This window comes from Pelobates fuscus, chromosome 12, assembly GCF_036172605.1.
Source record: "Pelobates fuscus isolate aPelFus1 chromosome 12, aPelFus1.pri, whole genome shotgun sequence".
NCBI lineage: Eukaryota > Metazoa > Chordata > Amphibia > Anura > Pelobatidae > Pelobates > Pelobates fuscus.
Genome location: NC_086328.1, coordinates 97,084,537 through 97,100,962, shown reverse-complemented (window position 1 = coordinate 97,100,962; position 16,426 = coordinate 97,084,537). Strand labels below are relative to the sequence as shown.

Sequence of the window (16,426 nt, the reverse complement as noted above, 5' to 3'; positions counted from 1 at the left end):
TCATATTATATTTGCTTATACTTTGACATTTCTATTCGCCAATATACATGGGGACATAATACTTGGAATATGGGTTCATAGACTTAACAACCAATGAGGTATCCTGAAGTGTGGGAGGAACCAAAATCACATAAACAACATGGACAACAAGGGAAAGTCTCATCAGGTAATGAAAGAGGAAATATTTTGGAAAACATAAAAGACTACAATGTGTAAGGAATATTTATTTTCACTGAGATGATAAGGAACTGGCAGTAAGGGAGATCACAAAGACAAGGATTTTGTGGCCAGCATGATTTCGGATTAAAACTGCTCGGAGAGCAGGTCACATAATCTCTGGGACACCTCTTCTTTACTTGTGCGTATTGTAAGCCGGTACATCTGTGTGGAACAGAACAAAAAAAAATAAAAAATTATTGATCCTTTTCAACACCCATGCCTACCCGTAGGTCAAGCAAAATTGTAACAAGCACCTTACATATCTTCTGAAAAATGTTTACCTGAGCCTGCACATTGGGTTCAAGGCGCAGTAAGCATCCCACTTGTCGTGACTTTGTCTGGATGATTCCAGCTGCCACATAATTGGATGGGTTCGGATCGACATTTTCTAACAGAGCAGGACCAAATCCAATGAGCTATCGAAAGAGTGTCAGAAAACAAAATAATGAACTCTCAAGTATCTTAAATAAGTGATTACTACATTTTACAAATAAACACTATGCACATTCTGCACAGAAGCTTCTCAAAGATACCCTAGCCACTGCTGAAAAGGTATTTCCTTGTTGTAGCAGATTATACACACAAACTTGTCCAACCAATGAAGTTAAACATTTAGGCTAACTTTAAAAAAAAAAAAATGAAAATTAGAAATTATAAAAGCCGAATACATTTTTTTTTTATCTATATAGACATCTCCAATCTAGGCAGCATTATGCACTAACTGACCAGTCATTGACCTGTGAAGGCAGCAGAGAGTGGAAACAATATCTGTCTAATAATAGCTCTCACCTCCCCCTATCTCTACCTACATCGATATTAGTCACATATGATTTGGATGGACAAGGTAGCCTCTCATCACTGGCATTTCCTACAAAGATCCCCAGTCACTTTTTAAATGAACAGTACTTAGTAATCCTGAGCTCATTTTGCAACTATGTGAATTACATATTTACATTAGATACAGTGCAATGTGAAGTCAAGCTACATTTAAAGGGACACAGTAGGCACCCAGACCACTTCAGCTCATTGAAGTGGTCTGGGTGCAATGCAGGATGTCACTTAACCCTACAGTGGTAATTATGGCAGATTTTGAGAAACTGCAATAATTACCTTGCAGGGTTAAGTCCTCCTCTTGTGCCAGTTTACAAACAGCCGGCTGACGACGGCAGGGGACGAGCGGGGGCGGAGCTTGACCCAGCACCAAGGGACATCTGCGCTGGATACAGGTAAGTGACTGAAGAGGTTTTAATTCCTTCAGCAATGTGGGATGGGGGGTGGGAGGGAGTGGGGCACTGTATGATTCTACAGTGCCAGTAAAACTGGTTTGTTTTCCTGGCACTAGAGAATCCCTTTAAATGTAAAATGGAAAAAAAGACACAAATGTTCCATTGCATATTATGGTCTGTGTTTTGGGTGCATGGTACTATATGTAAATGCAGGATGTATAAAGAGCCCACCTTTGCCTTTGTGATTTCATTATCCATCGGATGATTTGCCTTAAATATATTCTGAACCTCTTGGTTGGGACTGCATGAGAAATTGCAAATAATAAAATCAAACAACATTTATACATACTTATGTATTCATAGTAAAATGAAATTACCAAGGTATAAACATGTACCAGTAACCAGTCTTTCTTGCCGAGTTCTAGTTGTATGTGTTAAACTGCCAAGAAGCAGGAAGTTCTTATAAACAACGTTTTCAAGCAAAGTTGCTCAAATTAGTTAAGCAGACACACAAACACTTGAATAATGAGTAAAATGTTTTTGGTTTCGTTTTGGTTTTGTTTTATGTCAGTGTGTATAAAAACCCCATTGATGGAAAAAAACAAGGCTTGTGCAAAAAATAAAAACCCCAAAAATTACATTATTTTTTTTTCTTTGTTATTATATGTGTTTTGAGCTCTTATACATTTTAGTGAAATAATTGTTACACCATACTGTTTCCATCACCTTCGTCTTTCCATCGCAGTTTTACACTATTGGAATTTCTTTATTTTATCTGCATGCTTCCACATCATCTGGATACCTGACTCCCTCGGATCCTATAAGGCCCACCAATTTTATTTCTCTCTTCAATCAAACTTGGACTATGGTTATTCACACACTTTTTATCAGGACTCTTTTCCATTTGTATTCATTTTATGTAAGTATGCATTGTTTTTATTATTTTATAATCACTCCTTGGCACGACCTATATTCTGTTTTTTTGCACCATACTTACTTGTTTTACTCTGTATATGTTGTGCAAAAAAATTAGTTTTAACTGGTTATTGCAACTGAATTTTTTTTTAATCTACAGCTGGACAAAACAATTCATCAAGAATTGTCCTGTGCAGTCTTATTCAATGAAAAAGACTCCACAGGTAAACACTGCGCTAATTGATTAATTTGGAAACAATCTCTTGCACAAGTCTGAAAATATCCTTATTTTTAACAGTGTTAGTTACAAAATTATTAGAAGGGCTATAAACATACATACATATATATATATATATATATATATATATATAATTAGTTTGTTGGTTAATGAATGCTTGCTTTAATTCCCATCATTGAGAGTGAAGAAATTAAAGTGGTCACACTGTGTAGGTTTATTAGCAAAAGTGACATCAACTCCTGTGTGCTGGGAAATAAATGCAGACCATACGGGCCAAATGATTATTGTGCAGGACATGGAAGGCTACCTGCTGAGCTGCTTCCAGCGCTGAAAGAAATCCTGAGCCGTCATTTCTGTAGGTTGAAAAAACTTGTTCAGAGTGATGGGCAACTTGACAGAAAAATTCTGGAACGTTCCTCCATATCTGGGGGTGAAGTTAATAAAAAGAAAGAAGAAGAAAAAAAAAATGCATGTTAAGAACGAAAAAGCAATAATGGTGAAAAGTAAAACTGACATTTCAATGTAAATCTTATAGAAATTGTAACAGGTGTGATCAGATAAAATGATCAATAAAATGGGATCTCATCTGCATTAACCTTTAAAATTTTCTATAATCGAGCACCATGTTCTCCACCATCGTAAAGCATTACATACTGGTTCTTTATTAGGAAGAAGAAAAAAAAAAAACAACAATGTTCTTTGTAGGTCTTTCACATGCTGATCGGCGATGATTCAGTATTATGTTAAACATAATTGTCGTGATAACCAATTTGAAACACAGGGGGAGATTTTAAAAACGTGTCGCCAAAGTTAAGTTGCAATGTGCTAGTGATATTACTTACACAAAACAATCTCTACAAATTCAGTTGGTTTCCATGATCATAGCTTTATGTTTAGGACTTTATCCAGTTTTGCAACACTATAATATTTCTCCCAATGACCTATTTTATTCTGTCAAAAAATAGGATTCTGTACCTGAACTGGATATTTAGAACAGGAACTTCCAAGAATTCTTGCACACATTCGATGTTAACCACTTGCTGCACCTGAGCCCCTCCATCAACGGTGGGTTCAACTGGTTTAGACTGAAGATTCAGATGTGAGTGGAAGTCAAGGAGAAATGAGCATAGCAAGTCTAATTTCCAAAGATTTCTTCTAGTTATTCACTTAGAATTTCCATATACAGGATATTTAACATTAGACTTCTTGCCTAAAGGGCTTTACAAACAAGCATGACTTACTAGTAGTTGGTGATTGCCCCTTCAGACATGTTTTTTTTAATAAAACCTAAATATAAAAATGCTTTTAATGTTTGTAAAGATCTCAAAGTGAGCAGTTATTGAACAAGTCTAAGATTTTTTTTTTTTTTTTTTAATTACCAAAAATAATCACACAAGGAATAATACTAACATTATAGTATAAAGTGTTATCCCCCACACGGCTATTTGTTTTTGAATGCATTAAATATATCCCAATTACACTGGGGCAATAGAGTATTACATAGGGATAAGCCAATAAAAAAAGGATATTGGAACTCAAATCATCAGAACATATTAAGGTAGGAGTGAAGTTCTGAAACTGAGCTGACACCTTGTTGCCATAGAAGATAAACATACGACCTGTAAAGGATAAAAAATTTAAAAAGCTCAACTTGAGATGGAAAAGGAAGACAAATCTAAACGCATACAAAGGAACAAGAACGAAAAATACATAAGCAATTTACTTGAACCATGCTCAAAATGCATGGGAGCTTGGCTTGTAGTGCATATGCTTAAAGGGACACTATAGTCACCAAAACAACTTTGGCTTAATGAAGCAGTTTTGGTGTATAGATCATGACCCTGCAGTCTCACTGCTCAATTCTCTGCCATTTAGAAGTTAAATTGCTTTGTTTATGAACCCTAGTCACACCTCCCTTCATGTGACTTGCAGAGTTTTCCTAAATACTTACTGTAAAGAGTCATATAATGTTTATCCTTCCTTTAGAAAGTTTCTATTTAATTTTAATGTTCATATCCCCTATGTTAATAGCTTGCTAGACCCTGCAATAGCCTCCTGTATGTGATTAAAGTTTAATTTACAGAAAAAGAGATACAATTATTTAAGGTAAATTACATCTGATTGAAAGTGAAAGCAGTTGTTTTTTTCATGCAGGCTGTGTCAATCAGAGAAAGGGGAGGTGTGACAAGGGCTGCATAAACAGAAAAAGTGATTTAACTCCTAAACGGCAGTGAATTGAGCAGTGAAACCTGAGAGGCATGGTCTACACACAAACTCTGCTTCATTAAGCTAAAGTTGTTTAGGTGACTATAGTGTTCCTTTAAAACGAATAGACAGCTTCAACACCAAAACCAGAGTCTCTCAATTCAGATCTGTAGAAAGTGTGTAAAATAGGAAGAGGGAATAGCGCTTCGAAAAATTTTTTAGATAGGTGCTTTCTCAGAGGTAGGAAAATATGTGGAGACAGAAGAATACAGTAAAATATAGCGTAGTTTCTCAATTCGTATCTTGCAATACTTTTTTTTTATTGGACAAACACAGGGCTCAACAAATTCCTGAAATCCCTAAAATTGATCCTGGGATTTGCAAGCCTGTTCAGCCCTTTAGATTAGAGGCAGGCGGTCTGCTCACGAAGAACTGAGGCGGGCAGGCAGTTGGACAGTTGACTCATTGAGAGCTGGAGGAAGGAGGCGGGTGGGCGGGCAGCTGTATGAGCATGTGTGCATGTGTGTATATGCTGTATATAGGCCTTCATGCATATTCTGGAACTCTTGAATGTGAATACATGCATTCTTAGTCCAAGTTATTATTCTACTCTCCCTTTCTAGTTCCATCTTCTGCACGGTTTGCTTGTTTATTTCCCTTATTATTTCAAGATTAAACCATTGCAAAATACTTTAAAACTCAACCCTGATAACAGCTTTAATTAGCTGAAGTTGTTGGGTGGTGGTAGTTTTAGTTAAAAGGGATATAAATCCAACAGCTATATCTGTATGGAAAAAAGATCTAAACATTGATATGAATATGAAACAATGGGGTTCTTCAATGATGGACGTTATGAAGAATATACATTCATTAAATTTGTTAGAAACACACTTTAAAGTCCTAAACAGATGGTACTTAGTACCGGATAAATTAAATAAAATATATTCCTCAATAAATCCTGTTTGCTGGAGATGTAGATATTCAAGAGGTAATTTTAGACATATTTGGTGGGATTGTCACAAACTAAGAAATCTTCGGTTGACAACACAAAAGTTTATATCTAAAGATCTAAAACTCGAGTTGAAAATATCCCCAGAGGTCGTTTTGTTACATTTAAATTGGCCATCTACGTTGTATGAATTAAAAGCAATTCTTATACATCTTTTTTTAGCTGTTAAAATAGTTGTTGAGATGGTGGAAAAAAGATCTAGAGGTCCCGTGGAAGAAAGTAAAAAATCAACTCGAGTTTCAGATAAAAATGGAGTTGATGTTGAGTAAACAAAAATTAAGTAAAAAAAAGTATCTGTTTGGTTGAAATGTTTAGAACTGATTAATTAGTACAGGAAATACTAGATAAGTAAATCTCTATTAATTGGAAGTAATACTAACAAATTGTGCATACCTTGAACATTGAAAATATATGAGTCATATTTAAAGCTCCTCAACCCTACTTAAGCAAAATTTTCAATTATGCTGCAATGCTGTCTTGTGTTATATTGCAAATGTGTATAATATATGTACTATTAGTTATGTAATGATAAATCTCATATCTTATAGAGGCCTCATTTTGTAAAATTTGTATGAATTGAATATTGATTATCAAAGTATAAATAAAAAAAAAACACACTTTTTTTTTTTTAAAGGGACACTATAGTCACCTGAACAACTTTAGCTTAATGAAGCAGTTTTGGTGTAAAGAACATGCCCCTGCAGCCTCACTGCTCAATCCTCTGCCATTTAGGAGTTAAATGTTTATGAACCCTAGTCACACCTCCCTGCATGTGACTTGCACAGCCTTCCATAAACACTTCCTGTAAAGAGAGCCCTATTTAGGCTTTCTTTATTGCAAGTTCTGTTTAATTAAGATTTTCTTATCCCCTGCTATGTTAATAGCTTGCTATGCCCTGCAAGAGCCTCCTGTATGTGATTAAAGTTCAATTTAGAGATTGAGATACAATTATTTAAGGTAAATTACATCTGTTTGAAAGTGAAACCAGTTTTTTTTTTCATGCAGCCTCTGTCAATCATAGCCAGGGGAGGTGTGGCTAGGGCTGCATAAACAGAATAAACAGAAACAAAGTGATTTAACTCCTAATTGACAGTAAATCGAGCTGTGAAATTGCAGGGGAATGATCTATACACTAAAAATGCTTTATTTAGCTAAAGTAATTTAGGTGACTATAGTGTTCCTTTAAAGCAAAATAAAGATGGACTTTAAATTCATATATGTACTGAAATAGTGTACATAACCGCTATGTATCCAAAATTTTGAATGTAGAAATAATTGTTACATTTTCCAACTTGATGAATGTGCATCTTTCTTCTAGGTATTTTAAGTTACAACAAAAAACTCAAAGTATAGAAATGTCAATTTATTAGGTAATAAGTTAAAATATAAATCAGGAGGGGAAAAAAGAAAAAAAATACATAAATGTAAATAACAAAAAAAAAAAAAAAAAGGAGGTGATCGTTTGATGTACACTCAGAGGGGAAAGCTACTATTTAATACTAATGAGATACAGTATTAATAGTTTGGCCTGATATCTTCAATGCACGGCCATTGTCCATTTAAAGAAGGGGAGACCGGGTGGATTGTTGTCACGGTGTTTAAATTCCCAACCAAGTTGCTGTGTGAGCCAAAACGTGCATTAAACTGTAGCCTTTTATTTAATTTTACTTTCACAACTATTAGGTTGTAATTCGGGTTCATTTTAGTGGAAGGAATTAGTATGGTGGGCGGTCATGTGTTGTTACGGTGCTCTATATGCATGTGTAGCAGAGCAGTTAGGGATAGAGTTTAGACGTTCGTTCAGGAATAGATAACTTTTCCTTTGACTTTTACGCTTGCATCTATTTTACTATGAGAACTGTTATTTTTAGTAATTATATTTGCTTCCGCTCAGTGACCATATCCTTTTACAATTAACGTAGCTGAGATTTAGCATTTCTTGTTAGCGTTATGATTTAATTTTTGCGTCTACAGTCAGCTGTGCCATTTCAATTTATATCCTAGATTTACTTTTAAGCATCAATCGTTTTATCATATCTGTATTCTTCCTAAGCTTTACATAGCTTTCTTTTGGACAAGTATTATAAGTTACATTGTTGCCAGTGGTTCAACACCTATACACTGTCAGCTTGTCAATCCTTTGAGGCTAAATACTTTGTAATTGTAGTCGAATGCTACATTTGCTGCCTTTCAGTTAGCTGAGCCTGTTATAGTTTCTTTTTATACATAGAAAACTTGTTCTCTCTAATTATTCGTAGAGTATATCATTACTATTAAAGAGTAACTTTTCCCTCTATGAGTGTATAGAACATGATCACTTCCTTTTTGCATTATTCACATTTATGTATTGGTTTCTGTTTTTTTCCCTCCTGATTGACATTTTAATCTATTACCTAAAGTGACGTTTATACTTTGATTTTTTTGTTGTGTTGACTTCACTTAACTAACTACCATTATTTAGTTATCACATTTTCTAGCTAATACAAGATTACTAGCTTTATAACAGTTACTTGAAATAAACCTTTATTTTTAGCATGAAGGCGAAAGAATGAAGGAAAGGAAAAACAATTAAAGGGATGCTATTCACATATAATGCTTTTAGTACAAACCGCTGCACCCCTTATCTATGATATAACTTTATTTGGTAAGAATACAAGATAATATATAAGTGTCAATGTTGCTAAAATGTTACGCTTACTTTTTCTACAAACAGAACTATCATGAATACACATTGGCACATAAAAGATTGTGGTAATATGGAAATGCAAACAATGCAAATTCAAAGTATTTTAAACCCCTACGGAGCACATTCTTTTAACCCATATGGCACTTGTTAATATCTGCTAAAATATTCCAGCCATATCACCATGCACATCCCCAATGCATTTTAATAAATGGAATATAAAAAAATAATCTTACCCAGATTTTGCCGAAATTCACATTTCAGTCCAATTTGGAGCAGCTGATTCTCAAATAGAACACCGTTATTCTTACATATAAACCTTTGTGAGGAGAACAGATTTAAACATGAAAATGGGGAAAGAAGAAAGAAAATGCAGAAAATATTAAAATAACTAAAGCAGTAAAATAGATAGGGGAAAAGGTGAACTATTTAAGTAGGGTTAAACTTACTCACAAATACAATTTACCTTAAATTAAACGACAGTGGTAAAATAAGATGTTTATGCCAATGAATTAACATATTCACTGCCAGAGGCTCCAGCACTGCTATGTTTTGTACTATGCAGGTCTGTATCGTGACATAAGAAAGATGAGCCATTATGCAGTGAGCATGTTGAATGGTTGGGTATAGCACACTCGAATACATAACACATGCAGGAATCATCACAGTGGTCCGGGGGCTGACCAATGGCATTGTATTCCTGGTCTATGATGAACGGGGGTGGTATGGATAGATTGCTAATTTTTGCATGTGAGAGATTGTCTGGTTAAAGCAGCAGTACATTGTCATAGTTTCTAAAACCACAAAACGTAAGAACTGAAAGGAGTTCAAGAGATGAAGAATTTGAACAATTTAAATTTGTTAAGTTCTTTACAGTAGTTTTTAATGGAGTTCAAAATAGAATATACCTACTTTGCTACAAATGTGTGCAATGTTTCCATATAATTGCATAGTTCTATTACGCAGATTAAAATAATGTAAATTAACTAAAATAAATTAGTCTTATATTGTTGCTGTGAGCAGCCATATTGCTTGTCTAGTAGTCTAGACAAAGGTGTGAAAAATTTGGTACTATCACAATTTACCCAGTAATTATTTATTTTGATGGATTTTTGTAAAATACTGCAAATATTAAAATGAAAAATTCTGAGATTATACTGTTGACTATACTGTATACAGACTCATAAAAGCTCTGCTATTTACCAAATCATAGATGATTTTAAAGATAAGTGTGCTTATGTGCCTATAACGAATATCCATCATTATACATTTTCAGTGCCATATCCATTTAAAGATGTATTTACTGAATTTAAAAGCTTCAATAAATTAGCATGCATATGGGATAAATAATGGTCACTCAATTCTAATCAGAATATGAAGATTGGCCAACAAACGGATCTCAAACACTTGTGTAATGAATGGCGATATTTATCAAGGCAAATAAAATATAGGTTCAATCACCATTGAAACAAACATTTACCTCATCATCTAGTACTTTGTTCCAAAACTGCTACAGTAATCTCTTGATATAGTTTCTAACAATATTTAGTGAGAGGAGACCAAGATAATGTGAAAATGGGAAACAGCAGTGTCACCCCAGTTTAGGCTAACCTAGTAAAACCTCCACAGAATGATTTAAAGCCAATGACAATTGTTTGAACTTGCCTATTCATAAACTAATTGATATCATTTGAAGACACTGTATAAATGTAAAGATCATGCAGATGAAGACATAGCATTTTATTTCCTTTTATGAAAAATTGACAATTTCTGTCCAATTTTAAAACTTGGACAGGCTGCTGCTTTAATGCCACATACAGTTGTACAGGATGAGGAAGCCAGACTATATAGGGCACAGGAGAATGGTGGTAGCAGAAATCAGGTAGTCCTCTCAGCATTGGAAGGGTTTGCTTACTTGTGGAAGAAATCCTCTCCATCATGCACAGAGGAGTCCGAATCCCCTGATACCCCTTCTGGGGGAGTTTGGACATCACTGTGCAGGGCATCGGGAGGCAATGGGGAAACAGAGGGCAGGGGAGAGGAGGCAGTAACATTGAGCAACGTTAGTCCCCTTATCCCAGAAAACAGTTGAATAACATTGTAGCTGTAATATACTTTCCTAAAAATCTGAAGATAGGGGTAAGATGGTGCATTTATGTTCTAGAACAGTTTGTCACACAGTTTTTAAAAAGGACTTTTTAATATGAATGTAAAAAAAGGATTTGATAGATTTGGAAAGCCTATCAATGTAAGTTGAATATGGAGGGGGGGAAATTAACATACCCAAAAAGGTGTAATTGGCTATCCAGATACAAAGCTGGACTATAAAAATGGAATCAGCATTACACTATTAAAAAAAACAAAACAAAAACCACTTTTACATCATGGACTATACAATCACACAAAAATAAATTCAGCGCGGAAGCAAAGTGATAATAGTCCAAAAGCAGCTGGAACACCAATACAGAGTCTCTATTTTCCGATCAGAAAATAAGATAAAAACAGGGCGGTAGGTGCAGCGCTTCAATAATCCTTGACAAGGTATATGTGAAGAGAACCAGAGAAGGAATAATAGTGTAGTATTTAAAACTGTAGTGGTGATAAATAAAATAAAAGATGTGCACTCACACTTTCCTGGAGCTTCAATACAGCTCCATTGTATGCGCCTGGGCGGAATAATCCCCGCCTACGGATCAAGTGCAGAGGCAATTCTTTGAAAATTTTTTCCTCTGCACTTGATCCATAGGCGGGGATTATTCCGCCCAGGCGCATACACTGGAGCTGTATTGAAGCTCCAGGAAAGTGTGAGTGCACATCTTTTATTTTATTTATCACCACTACAGTTTTAAATACTACACTATTATTCCTTCTCTGGTTCTCTTCACATATACCTTGTCAAGGATTACTGAAGCGCTGCACCTACCGCCCTGTTTTTATCCAACATCATGGACTATAGCTAAAGCTATAGAGTATATATATATATGAGTCAAGGTCTAAGGACATGCTAATAAAAAGTGTTTACGGATTACAGAATGTGAACAAACATGAGAGAAGTCCAGATCAGAATGCCCGATGTTTTTCAGATTTTGCACAGTCCTTGAATGCTTGAAGCTTTCTTACGAGTAAAGACTGACTAAAGTCAGAAATACATTGTCTGGATTTTATGGCTGAATAACTTTTTTTTAATTTTTTAACCTATTGTTGCCTGTGTGTAACCTTTACTTGCATAAGCACTTTCACACCAGGCACCTTGTGGAACATCCTGGGTAAAAGTTTCATGTCATATCTTTATTGTTTTATAGGTAGTATGCATGCCTATATTTTACTGTATGTCATCGCTAAGAAAAAAAAAAAAGTAGCTAACCAACTTTAGAGAACAATGCTTGGCATCCACAATTGAAACTCAGACAAGCTAAAGGGACACTGTAGGCGCCCAGACCATTTTAGCTAATTGTAGTGGTCTGGGTGCAGTGTCCCTTTGCACTTCGTGCTGCTATGTGCAACATTGCAAATCCAGATAAACTGCAATAATTACATTGCAGCTCTAAGTCTACCAGACAGCGACTAAAGAACTTCCTGAATCGAAAGGGACCTTTGGTCTGGTATCTGACGGTGGACGTCCTCCCGCCCTGCATGAGGACATCCAGCGTCAGATTTAGCACTGATTCAATGCTTTCCTATGGGGAGGTCTAACACACGCTCTGCAATTGCCACTCAGGCACGTTAGCACCCGCTCATCTCGGGCACTCGTAAAAGGTAAGTATATATAACCCTTTATTTACTAGGGAGAGTGGCACGAGGGAGGAGGGAGGTAGAGGGAGCTTTAGTGCCAGGAATACAGCTTGATTTTTCTGGCACTTATAGTATCCCTTTAAGCTACATTAGGAAACAAACACTCAAGTAGCAGACAGTCGTTATGGATGTCTGCCGTTAAAGAAAAATTGCCAGGTCGAAAAATGTTAAATGTACAATAATGCCTTTAACATAGAGAATAAAGACTTCCTTTGAGATTCCCTGATCAAAGAGCCACGTAGCAAGACACTTTTCCATGGTGTGAACTGAGATACATAAAATAATTTACAATACGGTCTTTGTGATACTAAGCAAATACAAAGGTAACGCATTTGACAATACATAGGAAAAATAAACAAAGGATAACTCCACAAGGGAATTTTTAGTTGTGGGAATTTGAGTTGGTTGTATTTTCTCTCATTTTTACTTTTCACCATATATTGTCAACGGGGATACTTTAGTTGCATCTTCAGGAGTTATTGGTATAGCTTTTTTTTTACTCAGATTTAGAAATTAAGCACTCCGTAACCAACATGTCTGCTTACTTTTTAAGGGAAAAAGTGTTTAGAGTGTGTAATATAGTTAGGAGAACAATATACCACCAGGGGAATAGGAAGTATTCCCATATATTTAGCTCACTCAGGAAGTAACTTTAATGCCAACATGGTAAGAACAAATAATCTAGAATCCCCAAAGTGCTAAAAAAAAAAAAAAAAAAAAAAATATACAGGCTAAATTAATTAGTTAAATTAATTGAAAAACAATACCTTGAAAAGTTATCTTCTGCACCTGAAGAAACAGCAGCAACAGGTAGGGAGGCATCAGCGAAGACATCGACCAATAACCCTGCAGCAGACGACGCCACAGGACTGGTAGCAGAAAGAGCACCCAGACCTAGAAGGTCAGCTGAAGGAGATGGAGTGGACTATGGAAAGAAGAGAAGATGTGTAAATATTCAGAGCTAAGACACAACTTGAACACAAAGTTAGAATATGAGAATAAACCTTATTAATTTACACTGCAGCATGCGGACAACAGTTCTCTCAACAATTCATTTTTCATGCATATGGCTTTCAGCAAAGCACTGGATGGTCTCACTGGCAGGCAATTAACTGTCGAGTCTAAAGACTTTACAGATACCATAAAGACTTAATTATGTACAGTTAAAATCTACCTGTGATCACAAAAAGAAAAGCCAATACAATACCAAAACAGTGGGTATATAGAGAGTTATAAAAGGAGTATAAATAGAACTGGGTAGAGAATGCCTAAAGACCATCCCAGCTTATAAGAAAAGAAAAAAATAGCAAAAAAATAAGAGGGTAAAAATGCAACTCTAGTAATATAACACTTGAATACCCTTAAGATACCTCATAACAAGGTAGAAAACAGGTTTGAGTAGGTATATATAAGGGACCACCTAAAATCATCCTCGGCTCATTAACAAAATGAGCTTGATCATAGCAAAAAGTAAAGAAATCCTAGTCTAAATACAATATGCAAGTATCCTAAAACTACCTCAGCAAACATTAAGGAAAGTGTGTGCCTACATAGCCAAAAAGAGAATACCCACTGAAGGGAGCAGAAAGAAAATAAAGGTGCTAAGTGCTACCCATGTGCATATGGAAACACACAACAACACTAGCAGTGCGACACAAATTTCAGTGTGCAAACAAACCTTCGTCAGTGGTAGTCAAAAGGTTGGCATTCACATGGCTTGTATTTAAAACTGGTGTTAAACAATTAGCCACATGTGCCAATCAATGATCAGTGTGAGAAGGCACAAATGCACCTATGAGTAGCAGGAAAACATGCTTAATAAGCATAGTCAGCTCGGCAGAGTGTCTAAATACTGGAACAGATACAGTTTAGGTGGTAAAATTAACATTATACTTGCAAATTAATGACCAATATTACAAATGTATAATGAATTTTCTTTAGAACACTATACAACGTTGCATAACATTTTCAATCAAAACCGTGCCTCCTAGAAAGAACATAATGCTTCACCAAAGCAAACAAATATGAGCAGGACATGCTGATGACAAACATATCATCCAGCTTAATAAACTGCTCAAAAAAGCTATGGAAAATTAAGAATAATGTAATCCACAGTATCTGTTCTCCCAGGCTTCATTAAAAAGGTAAGCATGCACTGGTAAGGAGTTCCATAAAGCTGAAAGTCAAGTCCAAAGCAAAGATACATAAAAGTATATTCACTTGTCTCGGTTATATAAACACCAAAAATAAAAATAAACAAAAATATAAAGAATGTGTTACAAAATATTAGAAGTCAAAATAACAAGCACACACAGGTTACTTGTACGGATAAACACAGGGTATTTGTACTGATAAAAGACCAGGTTATAAGACAATGTTAGTCTATGATCACAACATGCTTCAACTAAATAACCATCAGATGCATTAAAAAGGTGGATGCATTCTAACACCTCTTTCCACACCTACAGTCTAAAAAGAACCTGGAAGATTGGTGGGGTTGCAACAGGTTGATTAATGCCAGAAAGTGGGTAAGGGACACTCGAAGCCATGGAGGCCAGGAGAGATAATGGACGTGGACGCACTGCACATAGTAGCTGATCTTCAAACACACTGAAAGGAATGGAGCGTTGTTGTTGCTGTCAGGAAAATGAAGGAAGAAGAGGTGGGAAAAAGAGGGACAATTCATCTTTTTTTTTTTTTTCATGGGACATAAACATGACCAAGCATAACCATAGATATGTAACTCCATTCTGTCTTCTGGGATGGAGAGATACATTAGGGCTACATCATAATCCAAATTTGTTTGAAGGGAAGATAAGAACATATGTCAAAGTGGATGTCCGTATCAATATGGATGCCTGTCTATACCAGCCCAGTAGGATGTGGTCAAAGCATCTCTACCATGACCAGCAAGAACATCCCATGGAAAATCCAATCAAGCGTTGGCTCTAAAATGGCTCCCTCGTAACTGTGTGTGTGTGTATGTATATATATATATATATATATAATTAATCTAGTAGGATATAAGCAACATACAGTTTGTCACTCTGCATTACAATCTAACATTCCCTGCACGCCTGAACATCGGGCAAATGACCATTGGGCCACAATGGCACTGGGCTGAGGCCAAATGGGAAGATCAGAGGACCTCCCCTGCTGGCCTTTCTGTATGCCATGATGGGCAGATCGGGAGATCAAAGATGTCCCTCATCGGCCCACAGGAACATCACTGTGTCAGAGAGGAGTGGGAAAGGGGATCCGGGGGTTGTAGCCTGTAGCCTGCAGCTCTGCATGTTCTGGGACGGATCTTGCAAGAGTGAACTAACATTCACAAACTGCACACCTCACATACAGTGCACCCCTACACACACACATTCACCTCTGATTCCCAGTCCAACCCAGATTTCCTGAATATGCTCACTTAAAGAAAAATGTAGTATTAGAATAAAGGCACACTTTAGACATCTGGCCTATAACAAGCATCTCATATACACCTGCAAAAAATAAATATGTGATTTATTGAATAATGTCAAACACAAGACTGCAGCAAACTGTAGCAGAATCCAAAACTCTTGATATCAGTTAAACACAAACACATGTGCAATATTTCCCATTTAATGGAAAGCAAAAAGTGGGAGAATGAGCATTGCATCTCATTCACATGAACAAATAAAAGTATACATCACAGAAAAACAGGTGATTGAATATTGACAGTTTCATCAAGGTTCAGAAAATAACAGAAAAAAGGCCAGAGGGACATATGGTTCTGACAACCATTATAGGGGTTGAGTACACAAACGTCCGCATTTACTACATTGATTTCATGCAACCTGGATGGAACGGTTTAGCTGCGAGTGTTGGGTTGGGCTAATAGGTTTTAAAATTAAACTAGGTGACTGCACCTATAGAGTCTAAGCAACATAATCACTACAGCGATGTGCAGCAATGCAGCTATCTAGCAATGCATAACTGGACTGAAATAATGCATTGCAAGTGTTGAAAATGCACCCTGGATTTTGTGCCTTTAATGTCTGGTTTTACTTTAATTTTCTTTGACATTTCTATCATATTTCACTTGAAATATTTGAAAATAGTTAAAAGCTCAATATTGTAAACAGTGACAGTAGACAGAATTTCAC

General features: G+C 36.0%; 1 protein-coding gene across 4 annotated transcripts in view; it reads right to left on the bottom strand.

Moving 5' to 3' along the window:
* Positions 1-209: 209 nt before the first annotated feature.
* AP2A2 (adaptor related protein complex 2 subunit alpha 2) overlaps positions 210-16,426 on the bottom strand; it is a 90,505-nt gene continuing 74,288 nt past the window's right edge. The window contains exons 15-24 of one of the 4 annotated variants that reach the window (XM_063438058.1): positions 14,768-14,923; positions 13,055-13,212; positions 10,411-10,488; positions 8,732-8,814; positions 4,128-4,217; positions 3,574-3,697; positions 2,906-3,022; positions 1,677-1,746; positions 501-635; positions 210-381 (exon numbers count right to left, since the gene is read on the bottom strand). In XM_063438058.1, the coding sequence (XP_063294128.1) occupies positions 304-381; positions 501-635; positions 1,677-1,746; positions 2,906-3,022; positions 3,574-3,697; positions 4,128-4,217; positions 8,732-8,814; positions 10,411-10,488; positions 13,055-13,212; positions 14,768-14,923 (1,089 nt within the window). In that variant the 3' untranslated portion in view covers positions 210-303. The remainder of the gene's footprint in view (positions 382-500; positions 636-1,676; positions 1,747-2,905; positions 3,023-3,573; positions 3,698-4,127; positions 4,218-8,731; positions 8,815-10,410; positions 10,489-13,054; positions 13,213-14,767; positions 14,924-16,426) is intronic. The other 3 variants (XM_063438059.1, XM_063438060.1, XM_063438061.1) reach the window with 3 other exon arrangements.